At 31.0% G+C, this 12,232-nt stretch overlaps 2 protein-coding genes across 2 annotated transcripts; both read left to right on the plus strand.

Annotated features, from left to right (window-relative positions):
• The first annotated feature begins 3,139 nt into the window (after positions 1-3,139).
• LOC107417396 (uncharacterized) lies at positions 3,140-3,780 on the plus strand. Its single transcript, XM_016026014.4, has one exon. It carries the CDS (start codon positions 3,212-3,214, stop codon positions 3,626-3,628), a length of 417 nt encoding a protein of 138 aa, XP_015881500.3. The 5' UTR covers positions 3,140-3,211; the 3' UTR covers positions 3,629-3,780.
• A 5,872-nt stretch (positions 3,781-9,652) lies between these two features.
• LOC107417395 (uncharacterized) lies at positions 9,653-10,302 on the plus strand. Its single transcript, XM_016026013.2, has one exon. The coding sequence runs from the start codon at positions 9,781-9,783 to the stop codon at positions 10,195-10,197; it is 417 nt and encodes a 138-aa protein (XP_015881499.1). The 5' UTR covers positions 9,653-9,780; the 3' UTR covers positions 10,198-10,302.
• The last annotated feature ends 1,930 nt before the right edge of the window (positions 10,303-12,232 follow it).

Consider the following 12,232-nt stretch of genomic DNA (forward strand, 5'->3'; position numbering starts at 1 on the left):
TCTGGTTTTAGCATGAAATGATGATTTGAAATTTTTGAAATATTTAAACAAGTGGTTGAGTTTGAATATTAAATTATGATTTATGATATAATATCGTTTGGAAAAGCATGATCTCATAAAATTGTTTTGATGGATACTGTATTGTTTATTTTTAATTGATGTACCATATAGTACCAATGTTTCAAGTCAGTATTATATTACAGCGCGTGGATTTTTCACAGTGTCGTGCGTTTGGGTTCATCCTGATGGTTTATTATTGTTACGGACTGTGAGGTTAGGTTTATCCCAACGGTTTATCATTTCCACGAGCCGTGAGGTTGGGTTCATTTCAATGGTTTATTATTACCACGAGCCATGAGATTGGGTATATTTCAACGGTTTACTATTTCCACGATACCTTTCGTACATTAAAGGTCGTGAGGTGGGTGTATCCTACGATTTACGATTTGGTATATCGTATAGTACATTGTATATGTTCTGAGTATATTATTGGATTTCCAATATTATGGTTATTACTGCACTTTCATAATTATTTTGTAAAACTGTGTTTATAATATTTTATACTCAATATTTATATCTTGATTAAGATATTTTATGATTCTATAATAATCTTTCACTTTATACCTTTTTGAGCATTAGTTTTATGATATTGAATTACGGTATAAGTTTGCATTATGAAATAAATTTTAAATAGGGAACCTTTTAAAAGAGGGGAACAAGAGATTTTGAGAGAAAGTTTTATGGAAATAAAATATTATTTTTCTATTACACTATGCTGCTCACTGAGATATATAATCTTATTTTTTATTTATTTTAAATTTGTTCCCCTAGGTTCAAGTAGTTAGCTGACAGTCTACCTCGCACACCGCTTGTTATTTCGTGTTTCCCACCGCAACAGCAGTACTTGTCTTTTTCTATTATTTTTATCTTTCTAGCTTTAATTGTATCAGTTATTTCTTCTAAATTTTACAAATACTCTTAGAATCTTCTGATCTAGTTATTGGACACAGTATTAACCATATTATATATGTGTGTAGTTATAGCCTATAGTACGATAGGCTGTAGTTGTGGACCATAGCTGTGGATTTATTGCTATTGTGGTTTTATCTATATAATGAGATATTATTCGAAATTTTTTATATTCATTTGTCCACATTTTAAATGAGGTTTCATTGCATATCTTTTAGAGATTGTCTAGTGGAACTTTACTAGGCAAAACCACCTGGGAGATCCTAAAAGGGTTTCCGGAGCAGATTCTGTCACATGAATTCCTTGTTTATCAGTCAAAAAAATAAAAAATCAATTTAAAAATATATTTTTAATTTTTTCAACATAAAAAAATTTATATTTTATACAGACGTATTATAAATAATACAAATATGTTATATAAATATAGTATTTATGAAATAATTTTATAAAAAGCATAAATATATATTTAAAGCAAAATAAAATATATATTTAAATATAATTATATACACACACACACACACACATATATATATATATATATATATATATATATATTATTTGCTTCAAAAGTGTGCATATAATATCAAATGTATAAGTAATTATTAAGTAATTTTTTCAATTACAAAGGTATTTAAGTCATTTTATGATACTAAATCATTTTATGGTAGAGTGAGGAGAGAGATTTTTTTGGATGGAAGTTGAAAGTATTTTTGTATTGTTTCAAACCACATGATATTTTTTATAATAAAGATAAATTACAAGGGGTTTATATAATATTAACCATTTAAATAATATTTATAAGAATCAAAATAGGCCTACAAAAGAGCAAAAATATTAGATACTAGCTAAATATATATATTGAAATTGAATTTACTTTCTAACTGTTTAAGTTTTTTAGATTGATAATAATTTATCAATATCAATATATTCATCAAGATATATATATATAACCCACATTTTGATTGCTATATATCCAAATGTACATACTATTAAAAATTGTAATTTTATTCTTTTGATACTCTTAGACTTATAATTTGAAAAGCCAAAAAAACAACTATTGGATATAATGCAAAGTTGACTTCTGCCGAATAAAATATGAAAAAACAAAAAAGAAAAGTTGACAACATAAAAGGAGACACCATTTGTCTGAATTATGAAATTACGTAGAAAAGAAAATATGATAAAATAATAATTTACAAATATTATACACCTTTTTATAGTGTAAGATTCTAGACTGGAGTCAAATTTCGAGGAAAGGAAAAAACAGTAAGGAAACTATCTGTGGGACTCATTGTTTTTGATTGGAAATTTTCGATTTTTATGCACAGTCGATTCTCAACAATTAACGCTTCACTTTCTGGGTAGTTAATGACAAAGACAACATAGAGGTTGGTGTCGGTCACCGACCCACAACCACACACAAAAAAAGATTTGTGTCTTTCGTATTTTACTGATGTTAAAGATCTTCTATCATTCCTGTTTAACCATTTAAAAATGTTATTTTTTGTATGTTAGTTTACTTCTTTTTTTTTCTCTCTCTCTCTCTCTCTTTTTTTTGTTTTATTATTATTAGTACTATTTTTCTCTCAGTTATCAAATTCTAAATCAACATTATATCACTATTTCAAATATGCATCACGATTATATTAAAAATTAAAATTTAAAATATTAAAATAGTTAAATTTGAATTTAATATTATATCAAAATTCTACTAGAAAAAAAAATATTGAAATTCAATAACTAATAAATATAATTTTATATCATAGGTCTACATACAATTTAACCACTAAAAAAAAAAATTTAATGTTAATCACAATATTAAAACTATAATTTGAACCTATATATATTAGTAGGGCAAGAAAAAGGAATAGGAAAATGCTTAGAAAATTTGGATTTACCGACTTTGCAACTTTGTTTTATGATGATTTTCGGATGCTGAACCTATTCGAGTTTCACATTACATGCGAGCTCACACCCATGGCCCATTGATTCATATGGAAGAGAAACCGTTTTGTTTGGTGTACCTAAAAATATTCTAGCAAGAGCAAAACAACAGGCCATAAAGTAAGTGGAAAAGTGAAGTGACAGTAAGAAACAGCATTCATATATACATATATAAAGACAAAAACCAACTTCAACAAACCGCATCGATATTCACTTCCATCACAATCTCAGAATCCCCTGTCTAGTCCATTTTTAGTCCCAGCTAGAGTTAATATTACCCCAAAAAAAAAAAAAAAAAATGAGTGTGGAAGTGTTAGATGGTGCCACCATTCTCAACTTTGTACAAGACAAAGAAGCATTCCATGTTTTGGTATGCGACCTTTTTGGTCACCTTGACACCAACCATGATGGCCTCCTTTCATATGCCGAGATGCTGAAGGAGCTGCAGTGTTTGAGGGTGTTTGAGACACATTTTGGAATTGATGTTAAACCCGAGCCAAGCGAGCTGGCTCGGGTTTATGAATCTCTGTTTGATCAATTTGATCATGACTCAAATGGGACGGTTGATCTGGAGGAGTTCGAGGCTGAAACTGAGAGAATGTTGGTTGCTGTGGCTAACGGGTTGGGATTCTTGCCGGTTCAAATGGTGTTGGAAGAGGACAGCTTCCTTAAGAAAGCAGTTGATCGAGAATTGATGACTAAAGTGGCAGCTTGAGAGTCTTATGAACTTTTGCATTTTATGTTTTGGGTGTTTGTTTTTGAATTTTAGTTTGTTTTTGAATTTTGGTTTGTTTAATTTTATATAACAATTAATGCTCTAATTAATGAATCTAGAATGTTTTGCTGTGGGTTATAAATTTATTATGATGCAATTTTGAAAGCATTATATACCAAGTAAACAATTATGCCAAAAATGATATAAGTTGACGTTCTATATGTACTCAACAATTCCAATGAATTAGTTCCACTGAAACTCAAATTTCAATTGATATTTTGGCAACTACATGAATGCATATATTCATAGCTTACATATGCTTGTTTATCACAACTCTTTAATTTAATTCAACTCTTTAATATTTGATCTTTAATGAAATAATATATATTTGATCCATCTCTATCCTATCCTTATTATATTTGGCTTGATATATTCTAATTAGATTCCAAGATACTATATATATATATAGAGTTTCAGAATGTCGGTCTCACCGTTTTTGACTGGAGGTTTACTTTATTTGTCCATACTAATAATAATAAAGGTATAAATTCCAAGATTTGCGGTGGCTTCTTATTGAACTTCTACATCAAAATTGAAAACGGTAACCCCCGTTGACCAACAAAAGTATAAAATAGCCCTTTTGACCATGTTCTGTATAAAAGGGCATGTGTAAGAATCTATACAAGGGCATGCCGAAGTAAAACCAAAGATGTGCTACACAAAGTGAAAGGCTCTGGAGAATCATTTCTATATATTATACAAGGGTCAATACATCATGTGCCCCTAAGTTAGTATTATCAGATTTCTTTTATCAATTATTTTATTATTTCTATAACTAAGATTTAAAATGCAATTGTGATTTATTAAATCACTTCAGAATTTTTTTGTTTAAAATAAAATTTTAGAATGTCATTAAATTTATTAATTAATTTTTGAATCTTAATTTCTAAAATTTTTAAACAACTACCAGTACACTTCAAATATATTTTATGGGTTACTCTTTTTCATTTAGGTTTTATTTAGGGAAAAAAACAAATAAATAAATGATGTTTTATTGTTTAGATAATGTGGGGTGCTCTTTCTCAGTTAGAAGCACTTTTTGTATAACATGATAGTGAAATGGCGATATTGTCATAGGACGACTGATTATTGTAAAAAATAAATAAATAAATAAATTCTTAGAAACCTAAATTATATGCAAAACCTTTTCTTCATCTTACTTTTTTACTTTTTTTCATGATCATCGTGACATTTTTGGTAGAGCTATGAAATTGGGAATATATATATATATATATATATATATTTTATCAAAATTGAGTGCATCATTGACATAGTTAGATAGTACTGTCCAGGCTTCAGTCTAGGAAATATTTGTATGAAACTAAGTTGGAATACTTTGTGGACAAATTTACTAAAGCCGTCGACGAGCCTAAATTCATAAAATTCGTAAAGTTGGTAGGTAACCAATGAACTATGGAAGATTATATTAGAGAAAGAATGTTAAGATGAATTAGCCCTTGAATGTGTACTCTAGATGTCAGGACTCGTCCAAAATTTCTCACTGGAACCCTAGACAAGTCCTGATCCCAGGAAAACCCTACCGGACCTTCCAATAGAAAATCCGGCAGAACCGTCCCTAATGGTTGGACATACCATAAATTTCCTGCACTGAAAATACACTTCTATATACACCACCATATTCCTTTCACGTTACTACAATTTAATTCCATAATTTGCAGCACTCCAAAATAATAATAGGGAATTAATGCAGTATTTTATAAAATGTGTCCAATACAATATACAGAGCATTATGCAAGTAAATATGAAATTAATACAATGTCAGATAAAGAAGTAATACAAGATGGAGAGGAAAAAGGAAAGAAATGCTTTTTGGACTTTTGGCAATGAACTGAGACGTCGGGCTCGCCCCGAACAATCAACGTCTCCCAACCTGGACCTAGGAAAATGGAATTTAAAAATATAAGATGCTAATCATCTCAGTGAGTGATCCTATCTACTATACAATTATAATATTAATAATATAATAATAAAAGAAATTTAATTAATCAATACCAAACAATTAAATAAATAATCATAATAAATATTTGAAATAATATTTTCTCTCAAAAACCCTTACAATTCACTCAGTTGGAAAAGTTCCCCTTTTAAAACGTTTTCACAAAACCCGTTATTTGTATGCCCCAAAAATCAAGAAATAATTAATTTAATAAAAATTTAAATAATCCAAATTTATAATGAAATAAATTGAAATAAAATAACTTATAACAATTATTAAATAATTAATCCATGTCATAACAATTAATACCGAAATATTAATAAAACTCATATTAAAACAATTCATGTAATAATTAAATAATTAAAATAAATCAATTTATTGAATAATTAAACAAAGGAAAAATTAAATCAAATTAAAATATTCATTTGAAATAAATAATAAAAACAACATTAAATATATTCTTAATTAAAATACAATTTCAAAATATTTATTTTGAAATCCATGTTCTAAAAACCATTTGATGCACCCACTATATACCAATGGCGCCAACGGTACCCAGCGTCCCGAGGTACCGCCAAACAGGAGGTTAAAGAGAGAAATCGGCATACGGTCGAGTGGCGTCCCACCGCGCTGCTGCTAACAGATGTCCCGGCCATGGAGGGGCGGCTTACCCTCATCCGATGGTAACCACAGGACAACCTCATAATCACCTGTGCGCTACTCACACCCACATGTGCACTCACCTTATCCAACTACGCGCTAATCATATCCATGCATAAAGAACACTAGTACGTGTATGGTGCACCAAAAAATCATAATTCATAAATCAATATTTTTCAAAATCTCAAAATTTCATAAATACTACCGGGTTTATTCCATTCAATTAAACTCGTAAATTTTCCACAATTCCTTTATAAATCATCGTCATAAATTCATCGCATAAATTTCATAAATTTCAAATTCATCAACTCTCAATTCCATCAATTTAAATATCCAAATTTTCCAATGGCATAAGATCAAGCCATTAATATTTCCAGCATAAATATTTTTAAAACATAATAATTTAAATCCATATTTTTCTCAAATTCTCAAAAATCAATTTAAATCAGTAATATGAAAACCATATAAATTCCATATATAATTAATTCATATAATTGTGCACAATAATTGAATAATAACCATAGCAATAATTAAAATAAATCAAATCACAATTTCTTTAAATTCCCAAATATATTCTTTTGGCACCAAAACATATATTAAAAACATTATAAATTAGCAATACAATTTATATGGAAATTCTCTTAATATCAAATACATAAAACATATTTATCAATTATTTAATTATGAAATATTCCAAAAATGAAATTTGATAAAATTTACCGAAATCTCAAATTCCTTAGAACCAAAATATTTTATAATGCACAAATATTTAATTCCATTCAATTTTGACATCAAAATTCCAAATATAAATTTACTAAATATTCAACACATCAAACATATTTTTCAAATAACCAATTAATACAAAATATATATATTTTAACATCCCAAAATAATTTTGAAGGTGGGTCACTTACCTCGAGCACGCAATTAACCCAAGATCCTCCATGAGATCAATTCCATGACGCATCTGTTCTCCTAAAACAATAATATTACACAACTCAAATAAATTAATATTTTATTCGGATAAATAATACCCGATATCCGGGGGGTTTAACACAAACGTTAACCAAAATTTGTGAGTAATATACCAAAACGAAGCTTATAGAACGAGGATCACGGATTGAGGCTTACCTCCCGAAGATCGGATCCAAGGTGGCCGGAATCTCGCCGGAAAGCTCACAGATTTTAAGTCCTCAATTCTCTCAATCCGTCGCAAATTGAGAAAAGTGGACACTGGATTTGGGTTCAGGGGGTCAAAATTAGTGGGAAAGGATGGGTGTTGCAACTGGAAACTCGCCGGAAAGTCAATTTCTCGACCAGCCGCCGTGGTCACCGGAATCTGCCACCGCCGGCAGCGCGTCCGGTGGCCATTGGCAGTGATTTTTGGTGGGAAAGTAGATCGGGGAATGGGTGACTCAACGGGACTGGCGGTGAGACAAACGGAGGTCGGAATAAGGAGAAATCTGGGTTTGAAGTGATTGGCGCCGCTGTTGGAAAAAGCCTCTATCCGGGCGCATCAGCGGTCAGTTGGCCATGATTTTTGGCTAGCCGGCGGGTTTTCAGGTGGGCGTTAAGGTGGGATAGCGTGTATAGTTCTGGTGGCCGGAAATGGGTGAACGGCGGTTGGCCGGTTGTGTTTCTCTCTCTAGCTCTCTCTCTCTCCTCTTTCTCCTTCTCTCTCCTCCCTCCCCTTCTCAGCCAGTCAAAACGCCGGTGGGTACCACTGTGCACTCACGGGTGGGTCCATTTTTTTGACACGTGGCACCACTGTTCACATATTTAAAAATAATATTAAAATAATACTGTATTTGAAAAATTCTACAGGTCCATAACTTTCAAACCACATGTCCAAATCGGACATACCGCTAGTCTATGAACTCTTATCGACGAGTACTTCACAACCATGCATGAGTCAAAACTCAACTTCGCATGAACAAAATGTCCACTCCGGCACCCCTTAGACAGTTTGGACCTCAACTTGTTTTACTTATAACTTTCAAACCGTAGCTCCGTTTTCGACGTGCTACTAGTCTATAAACTCATGACAATGTGTGCTTTTTAACGGTACCTCGGTCAATGTGAAATTCCATCAGGAGTAAAAAGTCAACATTTGACCCCTTCTCGGTCAACGACGGTCAAACCCGATCAACCTTGGTCAAATTTGAGAAATTTTCGATGTATTTCGGGACAGGATGTTACACTAGAATTTCTTTATCTCATTACTTGTTCGTCCTTAGATAGAGCCTACTATTGTAACAGGTATTATTTAAGTATGATCGAAATATTATAGCTCTTCAATATTTAACATAAAATCATTTGATTATCAACAAATATATATGGTTGCGTTGTCAAAATGATTACCAGTGTAGTCTTTCTCTTTCCTCAACAGGTAACTCTATTTTTCATCTTCGTATGAGTTTTAAAAGGGTAAAATAGGAAAAACACAAATAAATAGCGTGGCAACAACCCATCATCTAGTGGCAATAATGCCACCCATGAGAGTGTAACAAAGTAAATTTGATATTTATATGTATGAATATTGTGTTCAAATTTTAATGGAGACTATTCCTTTGAAAACTTGCAAGAGAGTAAAAAAGATAAGAAAAGAAAAAAAAGATTCAATAAGCAAAGAAAAAGGTGTGTAAAATGTAAATGTCCACTAATTTAAATTCTGGATTTCGGTAGAAAACAAAATATAATAAAATAAGAGTTAACAAATAATATACACCTTTTATAGTGTATGATTCCAGAATATTAATTGGAGTCAAATTTCAAGGAAAGGAATAAACGGTACTACGGAAACAATCTGTGGGTCTCATTGTTTTTGATTGGAAATTTTTACAGTTTTATGCACGGCTCGATGTTCGTCACAAATTAATGGCTACACTTTCTCGGTAGTTAATAATAAAAGACAACACAATTGGTGGATGTCGGTCGACCCTCAATATTCGCGTTTTCTGTCGATGAAAATCTTATTGCTGTCTCTGACCATTTAAACAAAATGTTATTTTATTATTATTATATTATTATTATTTTTGGCTAAATTAACATGAAAGTAGAACAGAAACATTAGACACAGAATTTGAATCCGTTGACTTTGCAACACGTTTTATGATGATTTTTGGAAGCTAAGCCCATTGGATTTTTAAATTACTAGCCGACACCAATGGCCCATTGTTGCACATAGAAGACGAACCATATTGCTTGGTCTGCCTAAGAATCTTCTGGCAAGAGCAAAACAACAGGCTACATAGTAAGTGGAAAAGGAAAGTACATATGAAACAGCATTCATATATGCATATATAAATATATATATATATATATATATATAAAGACCTAAACCAACTTTGACAAACCACATTATCAATATTCACTTCAATTACAATCTCAGAATCCTCAATTGATCAAATCCTTATTTGGTCTACTCCTACTTTCTTAGATAGCATTAATATTACGCCAAAAAAGAAAAGAAAAAATGAGTGTGGAAGTGTTAGATGGTGCCACCATCCTCAACTTTGTACAAGATAAAGAAGCATTTCATGTTTTGGTATGCGACCGTTTTGCTCACCTTGACACCAACCATGATGGCCTTCTTTCATACGCTGAGATGTTGAAGGAGCTGCAATGTTTAAGGGTGTTTGAGACGCATTTTGGAATCGATGTTAAACCCGAGCCAAGCGAGCTGGCTCGGGTTTATGAATCTCTGTTTGATCAGTTTGATCATGACTCAAATGGGACAGTTGATCTGGAGGAGTTCGAGGCTGAAACCGAGAGAATGTTGGTTGCTGTGGCTACCGGGTTGGGATTCTTGCCCGTTCAAATGGTGTTGGAAGAGGACAGTTTCCTTAAGAAAGCAGTTGATCGGGAATTCATGACTAAAGTGGCTGCTTGAGAGTCTTATGCAATTTTACATTTTTTCTACTTTTGGGTGTTTGTTTTTGTTTGATTAATTTTATATAATAATGTTCTAATTAATGGAACAAGAATTGTTTTGTTATGTGGGTTACATATTTATTATGATGTAATTTTTAGAGAATTAGCATACCGAGAAAACAATAATTGTGCCAAAAATGTTTGTAAGTTGACATTCCATATATACTCGAGAATTTCAATGAATTAGTTACACTGAAGTTCCAATTTCAATTTATATTTTGGCAACTACATGATATGAATGCATATATTCCTGGCCAACATGATTGTTTATCACAACTCTTCAATTTCATTCCTTATGCGCATTCTTTTTTTTTTTTTTTTCCAATGTTTCATCTTTAATGAAGCAATATTATGTTGACCCATCTCTATTCTATACTTTTATATTTCACTTGTTTCAGAAGCATGATTAACCAGGGCACCAATAACATTTATCCCCATATTCTAAATTGCTCGTGATTAATTAGAGAATAATATATGGGAAAAAATATTATAATACAACTTTATAGCGTTTTTAGACTCGAATTAAATTTCAAAGGAAAGAAAATGAAAACACCGAGTAAAGGAATGATCATGTGGGTCTTATCGTTTTTAACTGGAGATTTTCTTTATGTATGGATACTGCCCCATATAATAAAAAAGTATAGATTCCAAGATTTGCAGTGGTTGATTGCCAGTTGACTAGCAAACGTATAATACAGCCCCCTTTGACCACGTTGTGTATAAAACATTAGAACCTTCTAGATTTGGTCTTTGTAAGAATCCATACAAGTTTATGCCAAAGCAAAACCGAAATATGTGCCATACCAAGTGAAGGGCTCTGGAGCATCATATACCTGATGGTTTTATATTTTCTATTATCAATTGTTAAATCGTTATAATCATTAAAATTTAAAAATACATTTATAATTATTGGTTTATTACAAATCAGACTTATAAATAGGTTCAAATAATTCTTGATCGATTTGGATTCGGTACAATTTTAACTGATTCATATTCGATTTGTTAAAAAAATTAAACAGTCTTAAATAGTAAATAAAACTCCGAGCAGTTCTTGAGCAATAAATCAAACTTATAAATAATTCAAATTTGTTATTTATATATATAAATTTTATTTGAAATTTAAGTACTTAAATATTTTGATTGCATAAACAATATTTTCTTTAATTTATAAACTTTTTATAAATAAAGAAAATGTTAGATATTAGCGATATATACATATTGAACCTTACATTATGAATATATTCATCATGATTTTTATTTTATTTTATTTTGAGCAATATTCATCACCATACGTATAACCCATATTTTGATTACTATATATCCAAACGTACATACTATTAGAAATTGTAATTTAATTCTTCTGATACTCTTAGACTTATGATTTAAAAAGCCAACAACAAATATTCCAAACAATTATAATTCAAAAAATAGCAAAGTTGACAACATTAAACCAGACACCATTTGTCTGAATTCTGAATTTCTGTGGAAAAGAAAATATAATAATACAACGATTAACAAATAATATACACATTTTTATAGTGTATGATTCTATATTGAAGTCAATTTTGGGAGAGGGGGGGGGGGGGGGAGAGAACAGTAAGAAAACGATCTGTGGGTCTCATTGTTTTTCATTGGAAAGTTACAATTTTTATGCATTCTCAAGCTTCACTTTCGGTAGCTAATGATAAAGACAACATAAAGTCGGTGTCGGTCGGCCTCAAGATTCGCGTTTTCGGTACGCTATTTTTTCGATTAATTATGAGGGCATGTAGCATTTCGAATTTAAAATCTCATAATGGATATATGAACAAGAAAATGAGAGAGAAATTGGATTCATCTACCTTGGAACGCCTTTATTATATAATTATTTTTGGATACTCAGCCCATTGGATTTCCACATAACTATAATAGTCCACATGCCAATGGCCCATTGATCCATATGGAAGAGGAACCATTTTTATTTGGTCTGCCTAAAAAATCTCCTTGCAAAAGCA

Source organism: Ziziphus jujuba, chromosome 4 (genome assembly GCF_031755915.1).
Source record: "Ziziphus jujuba cultivar Dongzao chromosome 4, ASM3175591v1".
NCBI lineage: Eukaryota > Viridiplantae > Streptophyta > Magnoliopsida > Rosales > Rhamnaceae > Ziziphus > Ziziphus jujuba.

Coding starts and splice junctions, on each gene's coding strand:
- LOC107417395 (XM_016026013.2), top strand. CDS start 9,781: ATGAGTGTGGAAGTGTTAGATGGTGCCACCATCCTCAACTTTGTACAA.
- LOC107417396 (XM_016026014.4), top strand. CDS start 3,212: ATGAGTGTGGAAGTGTTAGATGGTGCCACCATTCTCAACTTTGTACAA.